At 41.6% G+C, this 26,895-nt stretch overlaps 1 protein-coding gene across 4 annotated transcripts in view; it reads left to right on the top strand.

The window, feature by feature from the left end:
- The window catches only part of IL7R (interleukin 7 receptor), a 40,631-nt gene extending 20,461 nt beyond the window's left edge, over nucleotides 1-20,170 (top strand). For 3 of the 4 annotated variants that reach the window (XM_061393745.1, XM_061393743.1, XM_061393744.1), the window contains exons 3-8: nucleotides 5,405-5,562; nucleotides 10,935-11,092; nucleotides 13,147-13,315; nucleotides 15,004-15,097; nucleotides 16,012-16,087; nucleotides 16,497-20,170. In XM_061393745.1, coding sequence (XP_061249729.1) covers nucleotides 5,405-5,562; nucleotides 10,935-11,092; nucleotides 13,147-13,315; nucleotides 15,004-15,097; nucleotides 16,012-16,087; nucleotides 16,497-17,000 — 1,159 coding nt within the window. In that variant the 3' untranslated portion in view covers nucleotides 17,001-20,170. Of the gene's footprint in view, nucleotides 1-5,404; nucleotides 5,563-10,934; nucleotides 11,093-13,146; nucleotides 13,316-15,003; nucleotides 15,098-16,011; nucleotides 16,092-16,496 lie in introns of those variants that run through there. The other variant, XM_061393746.1, reaches the window with a different exon arrangement.
- Nucleotides 20,171-26,895: the final 6,725 nt, after the last annotated feature.

Raw genomic sequence — 26,895 nt, 5'->3', positions numbered from 1 at the left:
TGTACTAGTTTGCATTCCCACCAACAGTGTAAGAGGGTTCCCTTTTCTCCACAACCTCTCCAGCATTTATTATTTGTAGACTTTTGGATCGCAGCCATTCTGACTGATGTGAAATGGTACCTCATAGTGGTTTTGATTTTCATTTCTCTGATAATGAGTGATGTTGAGCATCTTTTGATGTGTTTGTTAGCCCTTTGTATGTCTTCTTTGGAGAAATGTCTATTTAGTTATTATTTGTTTTTTAAAATCTTTTTTTTTTTTTTTGTCACACTGTGTGGCATGCAGGATCTTAGTTCCCTGACCAGGGATTGAACCTGTCCCTCTGGCATTGGGAGCACAGAGTCTTAACTACTGGACTGCCAAGGAAGTCCTGAACAATCTTTATCTCTAAAGAATTTATGAAAAGAAAATAGGTGGTGTTTTTTATATTTATTATGGTACACCTATGGAGGAGCCTGGTGGGCTGCAGTCCATGGGGTTGCTAAGAGTCGGACACGACTGAGCAACTTCACTTTCACTTTTCACTTTCATGCATTGGAGAAGGAAATGGCAACCCACTCCAGCGTTCTTGCCTGGAGAATCCCAGGGATGGGGGAGCCTGGTGGGCTGCAGTCTACAGGGTCGAACAGAGTTGGACACGACTGAAGCGACTTAGCAGCAGCAGCAGCAGCAGCAATTGCTTCCTATAGATCTGAAATTCCACCTAGTATTATTTCCCTTTGGTATAAGGAACTTCCTAAAACAACTTATCTGAACTTTTATATAGCTAGAAATATCCTTATTTTGCCTTCATTATTGAAGAATATTTTATATTATAAGGATTCAAAGCAGACAACTTTTCCCCTTCCAGAGTCTTAAATATATTATTCCAATGTCTTCTGGGTCACATAATTTCTGATGAGAAGTGATCTACTTCTCTGCATGCTTTCAAGATTTATTTGCCTTTGCTTTTCAGTCATTTTACCATGATGTCCCTAGATATGGTTTCCTTTGTACTTACTCTGCTTGAATTGGCTGAGTTTTTTAAGCCCAGAAGTTGATATGCTTTCCGACATTTTGGAATTTGGGGAATATTATTTCTTTAAGTATTTTTCAGCCAAATTCTTTCTCTCTTTTTGTTCTGAAACTCTAATTGCATATTTATTTGTCCCCTTGATATTGTCCCACAGGTCAACAAGACTTTGTTTCTGTTGTTTCAGACTGAATATTTTCTATTAATCTATCTTCAACTTCACCAACCTCTGCTTCTGCCATCTTCTATCTGCTATTAAGGCCATCCTTTAAAACTTTAAATTTGTACTTGTCAATTATAGTATTTTCATTTTGCTCTCTTTTCTAGTTTCCACTTCTCCACTAAAGTTATACATTTGTTCAATAATTATGATAGCATTTTTTGTTTAGCCCTTAAACATATTTACAAAAGCTGCTAAAAAGTCCTTTTCTGCTGGTTCCGATATCTGAGTCATCTTAGGGTCAATTTCCATTGACTGCCTTTTGTCTTGACTACGTGTCATGTTTTTCTTTTTCTTCGCTTTTGCAACAGGTTTTGAATGTAGGAAGGGTGCTTTTGAAAATAAGGTAGTTTATTTATTTATTGGGTTTCGATAACTTCCTCTGCTGCTGCTGCTAAGTCACTTCAGTCATGTCCGACTCTGTGCGACCCCATAGACTGCAGCCCACCAGGCTCCCCTGTCCCTGGAATTCTCAAGGCAAGAACCCTGGAGTGGGTTGCCATTTCCTTCTCCAATGCATGAAAGTGAAAGTGAAAGTGAAGTCGTGTCCGACTCTTAGCGACCCCATGGACCGCAGCCTACCAGGCTCCTCCATCCATGGGATTTTCCAGGCAAGAGTACTGGAGTAGGTTGCCATTGCCTTCTCCCTAACTTCCTCTGGCAAGCATTAATTTTAACTCTGTTACTCACTTAATTAGTTACTCTGTTAATTAGACAGATTAATCTCCAAATTTTTCTTCTCAGGCAGCACCAAAAATATCTGTTTAGTTCTTTCTAGAACTATCTAGCTATTTTCACAGTTTCCTTGGAGCTTCCTCCACATTAGCATAATTAAGGGGACATACAATAATTTAAGCAGAGTTTACCTATAAACCCCGTGTCTTCTATCTCTAAAGCTTCCTCATTTCTAGGCTTTTCCCCCTTAAAAATACCCAGCCATTCAGGCCAAATGAAATTCTGTCCTGTAACTTAAGACAGTGGAACTGTGGCCTTCTCAGTTCAGTTCAGTTCAGTTCAGTCGCTCAGTCGGGTCCAACTCTTTGCAACCCCATGAATCGAAGCACGCCAGGCCTCCCTGTCCATCACAAACTCCCAGAGTTCACTCAGACTCAAGTCCATCGAGTCAGTGATGCCATCCAGCCATCTCATCCTCTGTCATCCCCTTCTCCTCCTGCTGCTAATCCCTCCCAGCATCAGAGTCTTTTCCAATGAGTCAGCTCTTCACATGAGGTGGCCAAAGTACTGGAGTTTCAGCTTCAGCATCATTCCCTCCAAAGAAATCCCAGGGCTGATCTCCTTCAGAATGGACTGGTTGGATCTCCTTGCAGTCCAAGGGACTCTCAAGAGTCTTCTCCAACACCACAGTTCAAAAGCATCAATTCTTCAGCACTCAGCCTTCTTCACAGTCCAACTCTCACATCCATACATGACCATAGGAAAAACTATAGCCTTAACTAGATGGACCTTTATTGGCAAAGTAATGTCTCTGCTTTTGAATATGCTATCTAGGTTGGTCATAACTTTCCTTCCAAGGAGTAAGCGTCTTTTAATTTCATGGCTGCAGTCACCATCTGCAGTGATTTTGGAGACCAAAAAAATAAAGTCTGACACTGTTTCCACTGTTTCCCCATCTATTTCCCACGAAGTGATGGGACCAAGTGCCATGATCTTTGTTTTCTGAACGTTGAGCTTTAAGCCAACCTTTTCACTCTCTTCTTTCACTTTCATCAAGAGGCTTTTTAGTTCCTCTTCACTTTCTGCCATAAGGGTGGTGTCATCTGCATATCTGAGGTTATTGATATTTCTCCCGGCAATCTTGATTCCAGCTTGTGTTTCTTCCAGCCCAGCATTTCTCATGATGTACTCTGCATATAAGTTAAATAAGCAGGGTGACAGTATACAACCTTGACGTACTCCTTTTCCTATTTGGAACCAGTCTGTTGTTCCATGTCCAGTTCTAACTGTTGCTTCCTGACCTGCATACAGATTTCTCAAGATGCAGATCAGGTGGCCTTCTATTAGATTCTAAATGCCCACCACAAAGTATCCTTAGATAAAACAAAACAAACAACACAGAAAGAAGGATCTAACCCACCCCTTTCCAAAGAATTAAATTCCCTTTAGTTTCTGCTTATTTTTTATTATTCTCCAATGCTTTTAAATAGTATTTTCAAAAATATCTTGTTTAAAGTTTATTGTAGATTTTTGTTGGGGTTAGTGTGATATAAGCTATTCTGGAACTGGAACATACTTTAAAAACTTTTTGTATCGAGATTTAGCTGATTAATAAACAGTGATAGCTTCAGGTGAACAGCAAAGGGACTCAGTCTTACATACATATGTATTCATTTTCCCAAACTCCACTCCCATCCAGCCTGCCACATAACACTGAGCAGAGTTCCACATGCTATACTGTAAGTCCTTGCTGGTTATCTATTTTTAATACAGCAGGGTGTACATGTAGGCTTCCCTGTTGGCTCGGTAGTAAAGAATTTGCCTGCAGTGTAAGAGACACAGGAGATGTGGGTTCCACCCCTGGAAGAATTTTTTGAAAGAGTACAATTTGGAGCTTTAGATGGAGCTGCATTGTAGGCAACATTCTCTTTTCTTGCATTTCCTGAAAGTCTGATCTTTTAGGGAATAGGAGGTCACAGAAGTGACAGAATTCAGTTCCTAGAGCATTTAATCCAAGAAGCATAGGGAGAAGAGTTGATTTAACAATTTGTTGATCAATTAAAAGTGGAACTCAGCCAAAATTACCTATAAAAATTCCAAAATTACCTATTAAGTGTATTTTTTTAATATTTACTTATATGTGGGGTAGGTGGGGGGCAGGGTTTGTTTTTCCCTGGTGGATCAGACAGTAAAGATTCTACCTGCAATCTGGGAGACCTGGGTTCAATCCCTGGGTCAGGAAGATTCCCTGGAGGAGGAAATGGCAACCCATTCCAGTATTCTTGCCTGGAGAATCCCATGGACAGAGGAGCCTGGCGGGCTACAGTCTATGGGGTTGCAAAGTGTCAGACACGACTGAGTGATTTACACACACACACATTTTATTTTATGACTGCACTGGGCTTTAGTTGTGATGTGCAGCCTCAGTACTTTTGGCCCGAGGGTCCAGCTGCCCCAGGGCAGGTGGGAGCCTATTACTAGTTCCTCAAACAGGGACTGAATCTGCATCCCTGGCACTGGAAGACAGACTGTTAACCACTGGACCATCAGGGAAATCCCTGTAGTGTATATGGTTTCTTGTATATAATCCTTTAGATTAATTTAAACTTTTTTGTCAATATTTCTTTACATGCATTATTTTTTTCAATATATTTCTGCAGAACATCAAAAAAAAAAGAAAAAGAAATTAGCTTCCCACCTAAACAAACTATTTATCTTCTAATGATCAAGTCTAAAAGTTAAGAATGTTTCATTATTTTCATGCACATGTTTGACTATTTCAGGTTCACTTACATCTAGAGCTTGAGTAAATGAGCACATTAGAATGGCAGCAAAAAGCTATTTTATTTTAATTCTCTCTCTCTCAAACAACATATTAAAAAGCAGAGACATTACTTTGTCAACAAAGGTCCATCTAGTCAAGGCTATGGTTTTTCCAGTGGTCATGTATGGATGCAAGAGTTTGACTATAAAGAAAGCTGAGCACTGAAGAATTGATGCTTTTGAACTGTGGTGTTGGAGAAGACTCTTGAGAGTCCCTTGGACTGCAAGGAGATCCAACCAGTCCATCCTAAAGGAGATCAGCCCTGGGTGTTCACTGGAAGGACTGATGCTGAAGCTGAAACTCCAATACTTTTGCCACCTGATACAAAGAACTGACTCATTTGAAAAGACCTGATGCTGGGAAGGACTGAAGGCGGGAGGAGAAGGGGGTGACAGAGGATGAGGTGGTTGGATGGCATCACTGACTCAATGGACATGAGTTTGAGTAAACTCTGGGAGTTGGTGATAGACAGGGAGGCCTGGTGTGCTGCAGCCCATGGGGTCACAAAGAGTCAGACATGACTGAGCGACTGAACTGAACTGAACTGAACTCTCAAATGTGGATCTACTCTATGGACAAATTTAAAGCCACACAACTGAAATGTAGATGTGACGCTATTCCATTCTATACAATGATACTTGAATTAAGACAAATTCCTTTTTTGTTTTTACAGTGGGGCGCTTTTGGATGTAGATTGCCTGAATTTTAATAAACTGCAAGAGAGGTATTTCCTCAAGACAAAGAAATTCTTACTGATTGGAGACAGTAAAATATGTGTGAAGCTTGAAAAAAAGAACATGACTTGCAGAAAAGTGAACATAGTCAAGATAGGTAAGAAGTTGTACATGGGGATATGTTGTCATTTTTCTGATACCTGAAGACAGACAGATATCTGTGTCTAAAGTTTTGGGATGTTAAAAGTGAACAAATCATGAAAACTGTTTACAATAGAAAAGATCAAATTCTCTAATGCACATAATTTTTAAGAGAAATGAAAATTTGAAGCTGATGTTATTAATTCTTACTGTAAGGGAACTCTGAGGGTCTTCAAATTCAGCTATGGAAAAGGGTGACTGGCACTCACAGCCTGCAGGAAGCGTTCATCTGTTTGAAGTGTCTAGCTGGAGCTGGGCCTCAAGTACTTTACTGACTCACATCCTTTCCTACCTCACTTTACCTTTTCCTGAATTCCTTATAATCTTCTCCCATATGCCTACTATATTCTGAATGTGTTTAGCTAAATTACCAAGTTGTTTTTTTAAGTAAATATACCTTTTTTAAAAAAAAAAAGAACTTTTTATTTTTCACTGGAGTATTGCTGATTAACAATGTTGTGATAGTTTCCAGTGAACAGTGAAGGGATTCAGCCATACATAAAAATATGCCTTTTGTGTTAGAATTCTCCAGAGGAAACTGAAACAATAAGATAGAGAGAGAGAAGGGGGAGAGATGAGAAAAATAAATTTATTTTAAGGAATCAACCATCATGGTTGTAGGAGCTGGAAGGTCTAAAGCCTATAGGGTGACCAAGAAGGCTAAAAATTCAAGCAAGAGTGGATATTTCAGAGGACAGGAAAGAGCTGAAATTCCAGAGGGCAGACCAGGAAGTCTTGAAACTCAAGTAGTGATTCTATGTTATATTCTTAGGACAGAATTGCTTCTTCTTCAGGGAATCTCAGTCCTTACTTTTAATGCCTTCATCTGATTGAATAAGGGCTACCAGATCTTAGAGAGTAATCCATTTTATTCAGTCTACTGATTGAAATGTTAGTCATGTCTTTAAAGGAGTTTCCAAGGTGGCGCATGGTAAAGAATCCTCCTGCCAAGCAGAAGACAGGGGTTCAATTCCTGGGCCAGGGAAGATTCCCCAGAGAAGGAAGCAGCAACCCACTCCAGTATTCTTGCCTGGGTAATCCCATGGATGGAGTGCCATTTCCTTCTCCAGGGGTTCTTCCTGACCTAGGGGTCATACTCATGTCTACTTCATTGGTAGGCAGACTCTTTACCACAAAACCACCTGGAAGCCAAGTTACGTCAGTATTAATTACCAGTTCTCCATTCAGTTACCAAACAAATAAATCAACCTGATAGATTGGGAGTATAGACACAAAACGTTTTTTTCCCATTACTTACAGATTTATGACACTGAGGTGACTAAGGTTCTTCTTCAAAACCTCAGAGATACCCTGGTGGAGGGGAAATGTCTAAGCCAGTTTTGATATGTTGGTGCAATGGAATCCTAACTTCTTGTATTCATTCTGCCTGTGGAAATTGACAAGTGAAACAACACATGTAGGGGGAAACTATTCAAAGTGATTGAAGGGTGCCTTTTTATTTATTTATTTATTTATTTTTGCTGGTTTTAAATACTATGGCTCTGTCTCTCCCTATTTGCAACCCCTCCCTTCACCCTTCTGAAAGAAAATTAAGGTAAGGGAGTAATAGTCATTAGATACGACAAAGAGAAACTTGGAGCCTAGTTCTCAGCTTTGTACCACTAAGATGGAAGATGGTAATGAGTGAACACAGAAGTTTCATGTGTGAACAAGCATCATGTGAAAAAGCAGAAGTAGAGTAGAAAAGAGGCTGTAGACACAACCCGTGTGAGTGCCTCAGATGGGTGGCATGACTGGGTGTCTCTGAGTCTGGGACACAAGCAAGCTGCATTTTGGTCATTTGGAGGCTTGGCCTCTATGGATGGATGTTCGGTTTGTGCACAGGGCACTATATCTAAAGGTTCACCATTTACATTGCAAATCCATGTTCAGTCCTGGAGAGCAGGCAGAGAGGGCAGAGACTCTGTCCTGTGCCAGAGTCCTGGAACCCCAGAGGAGAGCCCTTTCCTACAGAAACCTACCCAGCTCATAGGACTCACAGGCCTCTTAGAGCTAGAGCCTATGAACACTCAGGGCACACTCCCAGGCTCCTGATGACACCCTGTCCCCTGGGAAGCCCCCAAATTTCATATACCCAGCGCTTTTAGAAGTCCACATTCCATGCCACCCAGCAGACAGCAAACCTGACCGGTTGCCTCCTCTGAGGGGCCAGGGCAGAGACAGCATGTGCACCCCACTGGTAGCATGGGTCTGTGAAGGGGTGGTATGAGCACCTCAGGGCTTCAGAAAGCACAGCCGGGCAAGGATGAGTGGTGGTGAAGACATGTCTCCCCGTAGCGTCTTCTTCTGGTTCCTAATGTGACATCTCTTTACTAGAACTGTCATTTAACTAAACTGAAATTGGATGCTTCTGATTACTCCCCAGAGCCCAGCTCCCCAGAAGCCAGCTGCCCTGTCACTTACACTCCCTTCTCTGGGTGTGAGCCCCCAGTAAGTCTGGAGGGACAGTTTTCTATTTCTCTCCTTTTCTTGTCAAGGTAAATTGATATAATAGTTCAGGTTGTGTCAAGAATAAATGAAGTTTTTTAAATGTTGCTTGAGGAATGAACATCTTTTTGCTCAAATGCATCCTTGAGGCTAGAAGCAGACCTGTGTGGGAGAGCCTGAGCAAGCCTGTGGGAGAGAGTGAGGCACAGAAATGAAAGCTAAATGAAGGAGAGCAAGTTCATTTGTATCGATTTTTTTTTTTTAGATTCCACATATAAGTGCTATCACGCATTTGTCTTTCTCTGTTTGACTTACTTCGCTTAGTATGATCATCTCCAGGGCCATCTGTGTTGCCGCAAATGGCATTATTTCACTGTTTTTAATGGCTGAGTAATATTCCATAGTGTATATGTATCACATCTTTATCCATTCATCTGTCAATGGACATTTAGATTGCTTCCATGTCTTGATTATAAACAATGCTGCAATGAACACTGGGGTGTATGTATCCTTTCAAACCAAGCTTTTCTCTGGATGTATGCCCAGGAGTGGGATTGCTGGCTCATATGGTAGCTCTATTTTTAGCTTTTTGAAGGAACCTCCATACTGTTCTCCATACAAATGAACTTATTTACAAAACAGAAAGAGACTCACAGAATGAACTTAGAGAATAGATTTATGGTCACCAGGTGGGAAGTGTGAGGAGGAAGAATAGATTGGGAGGTTGGGATTGACATGTACACACTACTTTATTTAAAATAGATAATCAATAAGGAATTACTGTAAAAAAAATAAATAAAAATTTATTAAAAATAAATCAACTGAAGGAGAGCGAGACTCAGAATGAAACAGATTTAGATTTATACCCTAGCAGACTTGGGTTTGATTCCTGGGCCAGGAAAATCACCTGGAGAAGGGAATGGCTACCCACTCTAGTATTCTTGCCTGAAGAATTCCATGGACAGAGAAGCTGTCTGACGGCTACAATCCATGGAGTTGCAAAAAGTCGGACATGACTCAATGACTAACACTCTCTTTCAACTCATCTGAACTAGGGCCTGGAACTTCTTATTGGAGCTAATTAACCTCTTAGTTTCCTCATCAGTATAGTGGCTTAGGGTATTTCCCAGTGGCTCAGACGGTAAAGCATCTGCCTACAATGCGGGAGACCTGGATTCAATCCTGGGTCAGGAAGATCCCCTGGAGAAGGAAATGGCAAGCCACTCCAGTACTCTTGCTTGGAAAATCCCATGGATGGAGGAACCTGGTAGGCTACAGTCCATGGGGTCGCAAAGAGTCGGACACGACTGAGCAATAGTGGCTTTGAGTAATCATTGACACAAGATGGTGTAAGTAAACTTGACACTGAGTATGTGTATAATCAACATTGGTCTGTTCTTCTCTCAATTCTTCCATTACTGAGAGGCCTTGGGAGATGGGAATGAGGCAAGGAATTCGGTATCAGAGGTTTTGTTGAGAATGTGACTTTTAATCACTGCCTTGAATGGCAAGAAGGAACTGGCTTGGCTGGTGTCAGGGGCTGACAGTCTTCTCTGTTGGCCTGTTTCTCTACACCCACTGCCTTTCCTCCTGCTTCCCTTTGGGGTATCTTGCCTTCTTATAGTACCTCTGAGGGTAAAAAAGGGTAAACTTGCTCTTGCACAAGATATCCAAGGGTAAAGAAAGAACCACTTCCTCTTTTTCAGTACGTCTAGGGGAATCAAGGCTGGAAACACTTAGGCAACCACCACTACAAGCAAGTGATTATGACAAGAGAGTTAAACTTCAACATGTGAGCTCATTTAATGGGTCAGTAAGTCAGTCTTAAAGCCCAGCTCACATAGCCTGAAATCCAGCTCAATCTACTGAGTGAAATTGTGATGAACACACACTCTCTCACGAGCAATAAGTTCAGGTTAGATTTTAACCTGTGCAACCCCCAAGCTCTGTCTGAAATCAGCCATTCAAACAAGTAGCTGTCCCATCCCTAGACAACTAACTTCCCAGGCATTGGTGAAAGACCAGCAAAGAGGTCAAGATAGGTAAGCCCCAAGTCAAGGGTGGGAGGTAGCCTGACAGACATGCACTCCTAGGATTTCAGTACCTTTCTCAGAATTTGTTCAACCTGAAATAATATCTCTTCCTCCAACAACATTTCATATCTAATGCCTGTGATCCTAGGCAGGTATGCAGAAGGAAGAAGCCAGAGAGGAACTTAGAGCTAATGCAAACAAGACTGAAGGAGTGGGCAGCCTGAAGTCACACTGAAAGTTATGAGCCAGGGCTGGGATGCAAACACCCAGCTTCCATGTAGCTGAGATTAGGTGTATAAGGCCCCCAGTTTCATTGGAATAATGAATACTCAAAGTTCAAATACTCCTGCTTTGGGGTAGTTGGTAATAAGGTCTCTAGTACTCAAAAGGGGAAGAGAATGTGTTTTCATGTAAAATCAGTACCAGCAACTGTAACTAATAAGCCCTAAAACAGATTTCTCCAATAGAGTTTTTTTCTTGCTGATGTGAGAGCCAAAATGGGTGTTTCTAACCTGTGGGAGGTGCTCCTTTAAGCGACATTCAGGATTCCTTCATCCTGTGGCTCCACTCTCTTCCACCTATGATGCCAAGTAGCAGAAGGGGATCCAGCAGGTAGTCATGCATATGGGGTTTCTGGATCAGGATGGGAGATGGTACACATCACTTCCAGCCACATCCTTCACAAGACCACACCCAACTTCAAGGGAGTCATGCTTTGAACTGGGAAGAATAAGAAATGTTTTTTACTGACCCAGGAAAGGAATGTGATTTTCAGAGTAGGTGAACTTAAAAATTTTTGTTTCCTTGATTACCCTATAGAATGACCTTATTTCTTTTTCCTTTCCAGTTAAACCTGAAGCTCCTTTTGACGTCAGAGTCGTCTATCGTGAGGGAGCAAATGACTTTGTGGTGACATTTAATACATCACACTTGCAGAAGAAGTATGTGAAAGTATTAATACATGAGGTAGCCTACCGTCAGGAAAAAAATGAAAATAATTGGATGGTATGTATGTCAACTACATTTATGCATTGTAAAATTTATGCAGATGTGTATAAAAGTAATAAGTAAGTTATATGTATAGATTAAAGTAAAAACTATAAAATAGATAAAACAATAAAATAGGAACTTCTTAATGCTATGTGTTTTACAATCTCAGAGGTACCTTTACCTGAGAAAGGTCCCTAGAAATTTTATGCTTGAAATGAACCTTTTATTTAAAAATCTCCCCAAAGTGTAAAAGGTTTAGGCTTCACAAAACCTGAATCTTCTCTGGCGCATTCTTGTCCTAGCTCTCATTTTTTTCCTTGCCCTATTTTTTGTCTTTATAATGTTTCTTAACGATTAACCATTATGGATTGAGACCACATTCATCCTCTCTATTTGGGAACCTGAAAAAGAATCACATTTAGCACAACTCTCACAGGCAAACCAGGCAAAAAAATAAAAAGAAAGACAAGTCACCATGTTGTAGCCACGATCTGGTTTGATGGAGTTGTGGAAACAGCCTGAAGTAAGTAGGAGAGGAGATGCAATATGTCCTTCAATTTTTTCAAGTCTGAGTTCTTAAATCCTTGAAGTAACAGCTTAATTTTCATCCTTATAAGCTGGAGGGTTATTTAGACTCCATGAGTCGCTGCAGTTGGGATGGTCTGACTGGCTCCACAATCTGTATTGAGGAGAAAATGGAAGAGAATTAGAAGGTCTCAGGGCTTCAGGTTCCTCTGGAGTCACTGGCTTAACTTTCATCCTTTTTGTACCACACTGATAGAAGACAGATAACAGTTGCTTTCTCAGGGGGAAAGAGATCCTACTTATCCATACTATTTTCTTTTCTCAGGCCATGATCAGTCTTTTGTGTTTGCAATTTGCTACTATAAACTACTTCCATAAGTATAATGCCCACCCCAGACCTCCTTCTATCTCCATTGACACAACACACACAAACTAGTAGGAGCCCTTGAGCCTGTCCCCTTCTGGCATTTATCTGAAAATTGCATCAGTGGGAAAGCAGAGAAAGGAATAATTCTGAATAAATGGTACCAGGACAATCAGTTAACTGGGAAAAATTAAGTTTAATGCTTAACTTGCCCCATATAACAAAAAAATTAAAATAGAAGATGATTTAAAGAAATCATGTAAAAGTAAATCTCCAAACAGGCTAAAAAGTTTATGGATAAATGTTTATATAATCCTAAGATGAAGAAGAACATTCTGAGCATAAAAGCAGTAAAAGAAAGCACAACATGGAAACATGCAACTACATAAAAATAAGTGTTTATAAATATCAGCACATACAATAATCAAAATTGTAAAGCAAATTAGAAATTAGGTTTAAATTACCACACATACAACTGACAGATGGTTAGTATTCTTAAAAATATAAAGATGTCTTATAAAATATTGAGAAAAGGACAAGTAAGGATGATAGAAAAATTAGTAAGGAAATTGGAAATGTCTCATGAAATAGGAAATATATAATTTAAATCAGTATAAAAAAACTAACAATCCAATAAATACAAAAGTAAATAACAATGGGCATTACTTCGTCCCCATCAAATTGATAGAGCACTTTTTCCTCTTAAGGATGATAGGCGGTGTTGGAAAGACTGTGTCTCTGTATTTGTTCATAATGAAAAATTACATCTCTCCAGAGGAAAATGATTCATGGTCACTAATCTTACCATTCCCTTTCATCTCTCCTTGGGATATGAAAAGGGAGAGAAAGAAAAAGAAGATACTGGAGTATAGAAAGTAAGGTGGGAGCCTGGGAGTGACTGATACCGGAGTGGGAGAGCCCAACTCACCTGAATGAAGATAGAGACCCATTGCCTCACTGCCCTCCTTGACCACCTGCAGCATCATTTGTGAGCTCACATGCTTGTTCTGCCCCAGTTCTGCTGCTGACCCCACCACATCAGAGCCCTTGTCTAACTAATGTGAGACAGCCTCAAGATAGTGCCCACATGACATAAGACACTTAGCTCAAAATGATTTGGGAGACATGGCCAGCGCCTCTTTTTCCACCTTAAAAATGTAGTGCCTTTTTTGCTCCTCAGCGTGTGAATTTAACCAGTACCAAGCTGACACTCCTACAGAGAAAACTACAACCCAATGCCATGTATGAGATTAAAGTTCGGTCCATCCCTTACGCCAACTATTTTGAAGGCTTCTGGAGTGAATGGAGTCCAAGTTTCCACTTTAGAACTCCGGAGACCAATGGCACAGGTGAGACATGACTAGAACTTGTTCCGCCTGGTACTTTACCTGTCAAAGTGTGTGAGTGACAGTGAGAGCCAGAAAATGAACTGAACCCGCAAGTTAGGACTCCCAGAGGGCATTCTTACACTTTCTTTGAAAAATGACTTGCCATCTTTGCCCCTTTGTGAAGAATGCAGACAGAGTGGGAGTAGGACTGTTAGTAGCTGCTCAGCTGATACAGGCTGTCAGGACTCTACTGTCCCTAGGAGCTCCTGAGGAGCCTCTTGTTCTGCACAAAAACACCACCACTGCCTCTAGTTTTACCAGTTCAGACTGGGATCCCAATGCCCCATATCTCTAAGGCCCTTCTAGGGAATACCTTTGCAGATGGCAGATCGGTAGGCTGATGTGGCTTTCCCATGCCTCTTTTTCTAGAAGAATGAAGATATCCCAGGGGTCTAAGAACTGACAACATCCACAAGAACCAAAGAACACAGCTCAGGCAGACCACTGGGGACCCAAAGCACCCCCCCCATATACCTTCCCTTTGGGGGGTGAGCAGAACCTCTCTGCCATACTAGCCTCCTCTCATCACCCTGGGAATTTCTGAAGCCACTTTAGGGAAGAGCATCCCCTTATTATCCCTCGCTTGTAGCTTCTTTCTCATGATGGTGGGAGTCAGGCAGGGGTGCTTCTATCTTTAATGCTGAGTCCCTTTTAAATTTCAAGTAACAGCTGTTCTGGACCTGGTCACCTAAGTCAGTGCTGAAACCGTGTACAAGCCCCTGTGTCCTTGTCTTTTGAAGTAAAAGACTGACTCAAGAGTTAACAACTGGCACATGTAAAGATGTAGAAACATAAAATTGCTGTTGGGCTGGAATGTGCATGAACGCTCAGTCGTGTCCCACTCTTTGTGAACCTATGGACTGTAACCTGCCAGGCGCCTCTGTCCATAGGATTTTCCAGGCAAGAATACTAGAGTGGGTAGCCATTTCCTCCTCAGGGAATCTTCCCAACACAGGGATTGAACCCATGTCTCCTGCATTGGCAGGCAGATTCTTTACCACTGAGCCACCTGGGAAGCCGCTGAACTGGTGAACTGGAAACAATTTAGGTTACAAATCCACCACACAGCAGAATTAGCAACTCACAGTTTCCTGAAAGATACAGGTAAAGCCCTGACACACATTCCCAAGTTGTTTTTTAACAGGAAACAGATCTCCACCAGATGAAAACTGCCAACTTCCAGAACATAGATCCTAGACTGATTGGAACCAGAAGATTGTGATGCTGACTCCCCATTACCTCATCACCAACCAATCAGAAGAATGTCCACAAGCTGATCATGTTCTGCTCTTTGATTACTATAAGACTTCTCATTCTCCCATTCAAGGCAGGTCACATAGTCTTGAGGGCATTAGCCCACTGTGACCCCCTTTGCCTGGCAAAACAATAAAATCTATCTTTTCTAATTCACCCAAAACACTCCGTGTTTCTATTCAGCACCAGTAAACAGAGGCTGAATTTCAGCAACAGTGTCACTTACTGAAGCTAAAATTCCCCCATAAAAGCCAGTACATCATCCTTTTTACTGAAAAGCAACTTTTAAGAAATATTAAATGGGCTCAAGTTATTCAATAAATTCAAAGCATTCTGAAAGTCTTCCCCATCACATGCTTAACAACTACTAACCAAGATCTGTCCTTGCCTTCCAGGGGAGACGGATCCTGTGTTACTAACTATCAGCATTCTGAGCTTCTTCTCTGTGGCTCTGATGGTCACTCTGGCCTGTGTCTTATGGAAAAAAAGGTGAATTTCTTTTACTAATCAAGAGAGTGGTTATGGTTATTTGGGATTTCAGACAGAGCTCTAATCCTGTTTATGGATAAGAAAACTACAAAGGGAAATAAGGTATTTCAGGAATTACAGTGCCCATCCTCATCCTCAGGCACTGGTGAATTTCCATAGTTAATTTCACAAGAGGTAAAAATATATAAACTGAACACAAGACAAGCTCTCCCCTCAAACCTTTCCGCTAAAGTGTCCTAAGAGACTAAGAGTCATCCCTCCAGAATGTTTGTGCAAGTGAAGGCACCCTGGGAAAGGCAGATGTTTTTGAAGTCTTCAGCACACAAACTCAAGGCCCTTTTGCCTTCTGCCCCATGAGAAGGCCATACTTGCTTCATCATTTAGACACGACCCATCAGGTTATTAATGTCTTGGCAAGATGTCCTCAGAGTGTCACACATCCCCAAGATACTCCAGTTTGGAAAGTACCAACCTAAAGCAATTTCCCTGGGCAACTTAGAAAATACATCTCTCTTCCACCAAAATCAGCACAGAGGAGTTGCTACCAGTGAAGAGATGAGTAAAATGACAATGCCTATTGTGGAAAATAGATGAGCAGATCATATTTTACTTTCACAGCTACACCATTGCCGAGTCTCATTGTCCCTTTTCTCTGGGGCTCATTCCCAGGGGTATATTTTCTTGTCTTGTTCACAGAGTAGATCACTGACCACGGTCTCTGGTCCAACCTCTCCATGGACCAATGTGACACTGAGGCCCAGAGAAAGCAGGTCATTTGTTCAAGGTCATCCACATAGTGTGGCAGAGCCAAGGGAAAAAATCTGTTCTTCTGACTGCTAGCTCAGAATAAGTGGGAAGATTCATGTGTCTGCTCCCTACTCCTTCATTTTATTGTCCATGTCCTCTTATTTCAGAATTAAACCTATTATATGGCCCAGTCTCCCTGATCATAAGAAGACTCTGGAACAACTGTGCAAGAAACCAAAAAAAGTGAGTGCTTCTGATACTTCTGTCACTCTGTCAAAAGCATCCCAATAGCCAAGAATGACATTGTAGGATGCGGACAGGCTGAACCTCAGGTGCTGGTCTTTTGTGCATCAGATAACTAGAGTCCCTCAAATGATGCCAACGGCAGGTTTCTGGAAGTAGGAAGCTAAAATGCAATACAAGTCTCAGAATTTCCTGGGCTCCCCCAGGGATGGAGGGCATGGCAAGTGGTCACTTTAGATGCTGAAATGTCACAACACCTCCAGAGGCAGAGGCAGCTAGAACGTGGGTAGTTCTCTGACATTCCCTGTAAACCCTTGTCAGAAAGTTCTTTAGCTCTTTTCCTAAACAGATCATTTGGTGATATATCTGTCTGGTGCAGTCTTAATGTCTTCTCTCTTTTTTGATGCAGAATTTGAATGTGAGTTTCAATCCTGAAAGTTTCCTGGACTGCCAGATTCATAAGGTGGATGGCATTCAAGCTAAAGATGAAGCAGAAGGCTTCCTGCAAGACCCTCTTCCTCCACAGCCAGAAGAGAGTGACAAGCAGAGGTTCAGAGCTGGGATGCAGGGTCCCAGCTGGCCCTCCGAGCAAGCAGGCATTACCCCTAAAATTTTCAGAGGAGAGTCACCATTCAGATGCCTGGCTGGGAATGCCAGTGTGTGTGATGCCCCTGGGCTCCTCTCCTCCAGGTCTCCTAATGGCAGGGAAGGTGGCAAGAGCAGACCTCTAGTGTACCAGGACCTGCTCCTCGGACCTGGAACTACAAACAGCTCCCTGCCCCCTCCGTTTCCATTCCAACCCGGAATCCTGACATTGAACCCTGTTGCCCAGGGGCAGCCCATCCTCACTTCCTTGGGATCAAGTCAAGAAGAAGCCTATGTCACCATGTCCAGCTTCTACCAAAACCAATGAGTTGTAAGAAACCCAAGATCAGAACCATCATGATGAACGAAGATGACTGAGTCCCACTCTCCCCCACAGCACAAACAAACAAATTGAATTCGACCCCTCTATGTGGTCACAGGATTCTGAAGCAGCACTTCTGTGGTAGGAGGCAGGAGACAGGGGCATTCTGATTCAGGCAATGCAATGATTCATTTCTTTCAGAAAGGAAAAAAGGGAAAGAGGGAAAGAAAGGATGGAGGAAATGCAGAGAGTTGGGGAGGACAGAAAGGGAGCAAGGGAAGAAAGAGGGAAAGGAGAACAGAATGTTAGATACCATGATCAGGACTCACTATGTCCACAGTCCTGTGCTACTTGCTCTGCACATCTTGTCTCTCTGCATCCTCACAGTAATCCTGGGAGGTGGGCTCAATTAGCATCATTCCCTGCATCACAGACGATGAAACTGTGGCTTAAATTAATCTGTCCATGTTCCCCACTCAGCAAGAGGTAGAATCAAGATTTGCTGCCCAGGAATCTAACTGGAGTCTCTTCCAAGTCATATGCCTTCCTCAGTCAGGGACTGTCCTACTCTCCAGTGCCAAGCTTCACCTAGATCCTGGTCACTCTATAATGTGGTTGTCTCCAACCTCTTTGGCACCAGAAACTGGATTCATGGAAGACAGTTTGTCCAAGGATGATGCGGTGGGGGTGGGAATGGTTTCAGGATGATTCAAGTGCATTGCATTTATTTTGCACTTTATTTCTGTTATGATCACATCAGCTCCACTTCAGATCATCAAGCATTAGATTATGGAGGTCGGGGACCCCTGGTATAATGTATTATCCAAACTGGGTCACTTTTGCAAGTGAAAAGGAAAGTTGTATGTTATCACTCCAGGACAATAATTGTAAAGTGAAATGTCCCAGGAAAATGGGGACCTATGGTCTCTGGAACTAAAAGAGCTACAAGGAAGATGGTAGGGAGGAATGGTCTCATGATGTATGAAGCACCGCACCTGGCCATGTCTACAAAAAGCTACAAAGCCCATTTTATTCCATTTTTCTTAACAAGTGCTTAAAGGAGAATCAACTAGAAGCCCAGAATTTCTATTGTTACTTACTGTTAGGACCCTCTTGCTCCTCCCACCCAATGGCCTCCCTTGATAATGGAAGAACCTCTTACTGACTCTGAACACTGGTGTATTTGAGCAATGAGCCAGGGCAAACTCTCCTCTGTGTGTAGAGACTCCCCAACCCAAATACATCTGCTGTCCCCAATTTCTACCAGTATGAACCAGTATGAACGCTGCCAAAAACTTCAGGGAGAAGGAATTACAAGCCCATGCTGCGCATAAGCCAATTGTGGCCATGTTCTTGAAGGTTTAGAGAATATATGATGTGTGTCCTCTTGCATTTCTTGGTCCAGATAAATAATTAGAGACTGTCTCAAGCCAAGACAGCAGAGCACTCAGGGGAGTGCAGTTGATCCCTTTTAACAGATCCCCAGACCACCCCCAACAAACCCTGACACTGGGTGTACACAGACCAAGAAGGACACCGGTCTAAGATCGATGTTGTTGTTTGGGAGTTGGTCCTTGTTGTTGTTTACATTTTGCATTTTTTTTTTGTTCTGTTTTCAGTTTGTTTGGGTAGGAGACTAAGTGTTTTTAATTTTTTTTAATTTTTGTGTTGGTTTTATTTTGTGAAGTCTCTGAAGGGAGTTTTAAATAGTGGACTAATAGACCTTATCTTTGGCTTAGATCCCTAATGATAATCAGATCAGTGCAGAATTGTGCCTTCCAAGGCCTTTTCTCTGAATCAGTAGTAATGACTATAGTCCCATAATCCCTTAGATTTGCTCAGTGCTTTTGTGATTTTTCAAAACACTTCCATAAGCATTATCCATTTAGTTTTCTTGGTATGTATTTATGGAAATCTTGCTCTGTGCCAGCCACAGTGATCAAAGACAAGATTGGGACCCTGCCATTAAATATCTAATAAAAGGTAGCTTTAAAAAATGAGTGGTTATAATAACACAAAATGCTGTAATGGAGGCATGTTTAAAGTGCCATGTTGGAAGGCACATTTTCAGGGAAAATGCCACAAGAAGTGGTGCCCATCTGTGTGGAGGAAAAGCAGAATCTGCCTGGCATGTGAGCAGGAGACATTTGCCAACAGGTAGACGTGGGGTCTTTACCTTCTGGAGAAATGTGAACCAAGTCTCAAGGAACAGGTTATCACAGGAAACCTCACAAGCTAGCCCTCTTGCACCTTAGTCACAGAGGTCCTATTTACTTATTATCATTATCTTGCCTTATATGAAAACTAGTACATGGACAGGACAGGTAAGTTATTCAACCTTACATGTCAAGTCAGGACTGGAAGGTGTAACTTTGTATCCCTCATGTAAATAAATCACCTCTCAAAGAAAGAAAGGGAGAGGTCTCAAGGAAGATCAAGTTCCCTCCAGCTTTAAAATGTTTTAATGTTGTTTGATGTAGATTATCATTTGAATTCAGTGTGTGAATGTCTCTGTTACCAGAGTTATATAAAATCTATGTATCATACTCTTATAATCATAACTGCTGCTAATGCTTGATTATGTACTCAGGGAAAATGTATAATGTAAGATGGCAAATTTGTTCTGACCAACCCCCTTTGGGATTTCATTAAGACAGAAAAACTCCTGGTCAGAGACAGTGTATAAATCAGAGATGTAAACTGTTAGTTCTTACAGCATGAAATGAAAATTGATAATTAGGCAGCAAAATTGGTCAATTAAACAACCATATCTGAAGCTAGAAGACCCTGGCTTATTCGATAGACACTTTACCTTCATTCTGATTTTCAGGGGAATTGGCTTCAGAAAAGTCAGGTATGGCCTGTTTCTGATGTACATACTTGTGTTTTTAGAGCATTTCAAGAGAGACTACAAGACTTGGAACTGGCCAGGAAGATGGTGAGCACATGTGATCAGATAGCTAGAATGATGCAGATTGGATGGCATTTCTGCCAGTCCAGTGGTTTTTCTTTAAAGGTATTCCATAAAATATCCATTGTTCACTACACTGAAAGTCTGTGATTTGACTGTGTACTTCCACATGCATTACAAACATTCTGCAGAGCTGCTAAGTATATTACATGTATCCAATGTGTGTTACAATCATATATTTAATTAAATGCTACAGAATTCTCTATGTCTGCCCTTGTCTTCCTGAAATAGGAATAGAAGGCTAACTAGAATGGGCCACACTTCTCCTCAGCCACTGGAGACACAGCAGGGTCATTTGCTGTCATTTTATGGCCTCGGGTTTTCATAGGAAACTTTTTTCATCAGTTAAGCCATTCATTTGTAAATTAATGAATTAGCAATTTGTTGAGGATCTGCAATAACCTCAAATATGCAGATGACACCACCCTTATGGCAGAAAGTGAAGAGGAACTAAAAAGCCTCTTGATGAAAGTGAAAGAAGAGAGTAAAAAGGTTGGCTTAAAGCTCAACATTCAGAAAATGAAGATCATGGCATCTGGTCCCATCACTTCATGGGAAATAGATGGGGAAACAGTGGAAACAGTGTCAGACTTTACTTTTTTGGTCTCCAAAATCACTGCAGATGGTGACTGCAGCCATGAAATTAAAAGACACTTACTCCTTGGAAGGAAAGTTATGACCAACCTAGATAGCATATTCAAAAGCAGAGACATTACTTTGCCAACAAAGGTCTGTCTAGTCAAGGCTATGGTTTTTCCTGTGGTCATGTATGGATGTGAGAGTTGGACTGTGAAGAAAGCTGAGTGCCAAAGAATTGATGCTTTTTAACTGTGGTGTTGGAGAAGACTCTTGAGAGTCCCTTGGACTGCAAGGAGATCCAACCAGTCCATTCTGAAGGAGATCAGCCCTGGGATTTCTTTGGAAGAAATGATGCTAAAGCTGAAACTCCAGTACTTTGGCCACCTCGTGCGAAGAGTTGACTCATTGGAAAAGACTCTGATGCTGGGAGGGATTAGGGGCAGGAGGAGAAGGGGACGACAGAGGATAAAATGGCTGGATGGCATCACTGACTCGATGGACGTGAGTTTGAGTGAACTCCAGGAGATGGTGATGGACAGGGAGGCCTGGCGTGCTGTAATTCATGGGGTTGTAAAGAATCGGACATGACTGAGTGACTGAACTGAACTGAACTGAGAATCTGCTCTGCATTACTTTGCCCTAGGCCGGACTATGGGGTTACAGAGATAAGATGGGATATTTCCAGCTCAAAATTGCACAGGGACGAAGACACAGAGCAACAATTAACAATGTTGTACAGAGCAATGAGTCAAAATATGAATTATGAACCTTAGTTTTAAGCAATAGAAGCTAACTCTGGCTAATTTGAGCAGAAAAGGAATCAATACTAAAGGAAATCAACCCTGAATATTCATTGGAAGGACTGATACTGAAGCTGAAGCTCCAATACTTTGACCACCTGATATTAAGAGCCAACTCAGTGGAAGAGACCCTGATGCTGGGAAAGATTGAGGGCAAGAGGAGAAGGGGGCAACAGAGCTTGAGATGGTTGGATGGTATTATGGACTCAATGGACATGAGTTTGAACAAAGTCTGGGAGATGGAGAAGGACAGGGACACCTGATGTGCTGCAGTCCATGGGGTCACAAAGAATCAGACACAAATGAGCCACTGAACAACAACCACCAAGAAGAAGTTGCATGAAGCCAGTGCAAAGTAGGTAGGAGAGTATCAGCTAACAGAGCCTGGAGCAGAGAGAGGGCATTTCCCAGCAGAGGAAACAGCTTGTTCAACAATGATGGAGCTGAGGCAGCCCCTGAACCATCTGAGGAGTTACAAATACAGGAGACGCTGTCTCCTTATCTCTCTCAGTTGGGAAGAGCAGGGTGTTGGTGGTTATTTCTTTAAGTTAGACACAGGACGCTTTCATGAAAAATAATACATAGCTACCTTGAATATCTTATTTAAATTTAAAACATATGAGTGCATGCCCATTCAGCCCTTTTTTACTACAAGGCCAAGGCTATTCCTCTGGGTCACTGATTGCAGTTCCACATTGTCTTTCTTAAGTGACATATGCCAGTAGCACCTCATCTACTCCTTCTAGTTTTGCTTTCTTTAAAATGGAAAAAGATTTTCAAACACTTTCCAAGATACCTAAGTGTAGATGCATAGGTTTTTAAAGTGTCTCTCCACTCCAGTCTTTTACCATCACTTTTCCCACCCTGCTTGCTAGCAATAACCTTTCAACATGACTTCAGTGAGTCTTTTCAAACCATTTGAGGTAGTTTTCCAGGATCAGCAGCAGTCTTTCCATGCATACTTGCATTTCCCCAGCTTGCATCCTGTAATTACAGTATAAAGTCCAACAGGCCTAAATGAGTTTGGGAACACACAACTGACTTGGGTGAGTTTATATCTTACTTGTTTGGCCCTAGGAGAAAGCCTGACCACCCAAGTTCCAATATAGGAGTCAAAGTATCTCAGAGAGAGAGTGGAGTATGCCAGTTCATTCAACACATGCTTCAGTGGAAGCTGTCTTTGGGCATCTCCTTAACTTTGCATCCTTGGTCCAGAGAGTATGCTGAGTGATGGATGAGATGGTCCTTGGTAGTACTGGTGGGACCAATGGTTAAGCATGTGGCATGCCAGTCTAAGCTTTTAGAAAAGCTGGGGGAAAATCTTCAAGAGACAGGAATATCAGACCACCTTACTTGCCTCCTGAGAAATCTGTATGCAGGTCAAGAAGCAACAGTTAGTACTGAACATGGAACAACAGATTGGTTCCAAATCAGGAAAGGAGTATGTCAAGGCTGTATATTGTCACCCTGCTTATTTAACTTATATGCAGAATACATCATGCAAAATGCCAGGCTGGGTGAAGCACAAGCTAGAATCAAGATTGCCAGGAGAAATATCAATAACCTTACCTACACAGATGACACCACTCTTATGGCAGAAAGTGAAGTAGAACTAAAGAGCCTTTTGATGAAAGTGAAAGAGTGGAAAAGGTGGCTTAAAACTCAACATTCAGAAAACTGAGATCATGGCATCTGGTCCCATCATTTCATGGAAAATAGATGGGGAAACAATGGAAACAGTGAGAAACTTTATTTTCCTGGGCTCCAAAATCACTGCAGATGGTGACTGCAGCCATGAAATTAAAAGACGCTTCCTCCTTGTAAGAAAAGCTATGACCAACATAGACAGCATATTAAAAAGCAGAGACATTACTTTGCCAAAGGTCCGTCTAGTCAAAGATGTTTTTTCAGTAGTCATGTATGGATGTGAGAGTTGGACTATAAAGAAAACTGAACACCAAAGAATTGATGCTTCTGAACTGTGGTGTTGCAGAAGACTCTTGAGAATCCCTTAGACTGCAAGGAGATCAAACCAGTCAATCCTAATGGAAATCAGTCCTGAATATTCACTGAAGGACTGATGCTGAAGCTGAAGCTCCAATCCTTTGGTAACCTGATGTGAAGAACTGACTCATTAGAAAAGACCCAAATGCTGGGAAAGATTGAAGGCAGGAGGGGAAGGGGACAACAGAGGATGAGATGGTCGGATGGCATCACCAACTCAATGGACATGAGTTTGAGCAAACTCCAGGAGTTGGTGATGGACTGGAAGGCCTGCAGTCCATGGAATTGCAAAGAGTCAGACACAACTGAGTGACTGAACTGAACTGAACTGATGGGAGAAGTGGGTACTTGGGAGAATTTTAATTAGACATATGACACAATAAATATCATATATGTCAGAGTTTATGAAGGAAACTTATAGCACTTTATATTTACCCCTATAGTCACCACACTGATTTGTTTTTGCCTATCTTGTCTGATGGGCTTCCCTGGTGGCTAGTAGTAAAGAATCCACCTGCCAATGCAGGAGATGTAGGTCCAATCCCTGGGTCAGGAAGATCCCCTGGAGAAGAAAATGGCAATCCACTCCAGTATTCTTGCCTAGGAAATTCCATGGACAGAGGAGCTTAGAAGGCGACAGTCCATCGGATCACAGAAGAGTTGGACACAACTGACTGCTGCTGCTGCTGCTGATGCTGAGTCACTTCAGTCGTGTCTGACTCTGTGCGACCCCATAGATAGCAGCCCACCAGGCTTCCCCGTCCCTGGGATTCTCCAGGCAAGAACACTGGAGTGGACTGCCATTTCCTTCTGCAATGCATGAGAATGAAAAGTGAAAGTGAAGTCGCTCAGTCATCTCCGACCCTCAGCGGCCCCCATGGACTGCAGCCTAAACAATTTGTCTGATGCCCCTATGTGCTTCTGAGTACCCTGACAGGACTGTGACTTACTTGGGGTTTATGTCTGCTGCTAAACACAGTGTCTAAAATCTAGAAGGCACTCAATCATAAATCTAGAAGACACTCAGTCATAAACACATTGAATGAATCAATGTTAGTGAATGATGTTATATTAGTCAAGGTAATTCCTCATCACCATTCGAGACAGAAGAAAGCCAGGTTAGGCAGAGGCAGGCACAGCACCCCTGAGAGAACAGCCCATCTGGGCAGCCACGTGCAAGGAGTCAGTTTTCTCTTCCACAGTTACCTCCCCAGCTGCACTCTTAACCACCATAACCACAGAAGTGAAGAAACAAGAGGGTGGGTAAGGAGGGGAAGAATTTTCCAAAGCTCCCTTTCTTTGATGAATATCTACATTTAATTTTGTTTGCTCGTTTATTTAGCATATTTTAGATTCATATTTGAAGTCTAACTCAGCTTCTAAATTTTAATAACTTGTGGCATTTGTGTGGGATTTGTATATAGCTTGCAATGAGGCAGTTGTGCAGACAGAGAAAGTATGATGCGTAAAACCTGGTGGGTCCAAGAGACCTATTAACACTGTTCAAGACCCTGGTAAAATGAGATACAAACAACTTGAAAAGCCACAGAGTTTGAAAAATAAAGTTTCAATGCTTAACACTTGAGTTTTAATCTGGTGGATTCCTAAACCGTAAATCATGAGGGCCAATGCCTTTCTACTCTAGGTAAAGATTACTCATTAAGGAGGAGAAAAGAATTTTTCTCCTCCTTAATGAGTAATAAGGAGACTTTTATTTTTTTTAATAACGAATTAGTTGCTGCAAAGTTGCTGCACTAGTCATTAGATAAAATGCAAAGTCATCAGAAAACACATTGGTATGAAGCAAAAACACTGTTACCCACTGAAAACAGTGAAATATTACTTTATATCCTATGACATAGTTTAATTAGATAGGGGTTTAATACATGCTTCAGCAAAATACTGATGAATATGATACACTGTAAAATCTATTTTTTATATAAATTTATTTATTTTAATTGGAGGCTAATTACTTTACAATATTCTATTGGTTTTGCCATACATCAACATGCATCCGCCACGGGTGTACATGTGTTCCCCATCCTGAACCCCCTCCCTCCTCCCTCCCTGTACCATCCCTCTGGGTCATCCCAGTGCACCAGCCCCAAGCATCCTGTGTCATGCATCGAACCTGGACTGGTGATTCATTTTATATATGATATTATACATGTTTCAATGCCATTCTCCCAAATCATCCCCCCCTCTCCCTCTCCCACAGAGTCCAAAAGACTGTTCTATACATCTGTGTCTCTTTTGCTGTCTTGCATACAGGGTTATCATTACCATCTTTCTAAATTCCATATATATGCATTAGTATACTGTATTGGTGTTTTTCTTTCTGGCTTACTTCACTCTGTATAATAGGCTCCAGTTTCATCCACCTCATTAGAACTGATTCAAATGTATTCTTTCTAATGGCTGAGTAATACTCCATTGTGTATATGTACCACAGCTTTCTTATCCATTCATCTGCTGATGGACATCTAGGTTGCTTCCATGTCCTGGCCGAAGTGAACATTGGGGTACACGTGTCTCTTTCAATTCTGGTTTCCTCGGTGTGTATGCCCAGTAGTGGGATTGCTGGGTCATAAGGCAATTCTATTTCCAGTTTTTTAAGGAATCTCCACACTGTTCTCCATAGTGGCTGTACTAGTTTGCATTCCCACCAACAGTGTAAGAGGGCTCCCTTTTCTCCACACCCTCTCCAGCATTTGTTGACTTTTTTCTTATTTCTTGAGGTATGCCTCTATTGCTATGAACCTTCTCCTTAGCACTGCTTTTACAGTGTCCCATAGGTTTTGGGTTGTTGTGTTTTCATTTTCATTCGTTTCTATGCATATTTTGATTTCTTTTTTGATTTCTTCTGTGATTTGTTGGTTATTCAGCAGCGTGTTGTTCAGTCTCCATATGTTGGCATTTTTAATAGTTTTTCTCCTGCAATTGAGATCTAATCTTACTATATTGTGGTCAGAAAAGATGCTTGGAATGATTTCAATTTTTTTTGAATTTATCAAGGCTAGATTTATGGCCCAGGATGTGATCTATCCTGGAGAAGGTTCCGTGCATGCTTGAGAAAAGGGTGAAATTCATTGTTTTGGGTTGAAATGTCCTATAGATATCAATTAGGTCTAACTGGCATATTGTATCATTTAAAGTTTGTGTTTCCTTGTTAATTTTCTGTTTAGTCAATCTATCCATAGGTGTGAGTGGGGTATTGAAGTCTCCCGCTATTACTGTGTTATTATTAATTTCCCCTTTCATACTTGTTAGCATTTGTCTTACATATTGTGGTACTCCTATGTTGGGTGCATATATATTTATAATTTTATGTCTTCTTCTTGATCCTTTGATCCTACGTAAATTGATCCTTTGATCATTATGTAGTGTCCTTCTTTGTCTATTTTCACAGCCTTTGTTTTAAAGTCTATTTTATCTGATATGAATATTGTTACTCCTGCTTTCTTTTGGTCTCTATTGTGTGGAATATCTTTTTCCTGCCCTTCACTTTCAGTCTGTATGTTGTCCTGTTTTGAGCTGGGTCTCCTGT

This window comes from Bos javanicus, chromosome 20 (genome assembly GCF_032452875.1).
Source record: "Bos javanicus breed banteng chromosome 20, ARS-OSU_banteng_1.0, whole genome shotgun sequence".
In the NCBI taxonomy this organism is placed as follows: domain Eukaryota; kingdom Metazoa; phylum Chordata; class Mammalia; order Artiodactyla; family Bovidae; genus Bos; species Bos javanicus.
This window is presented reverse-complemented; position numbering and strand designations above follow the sequence as displayed.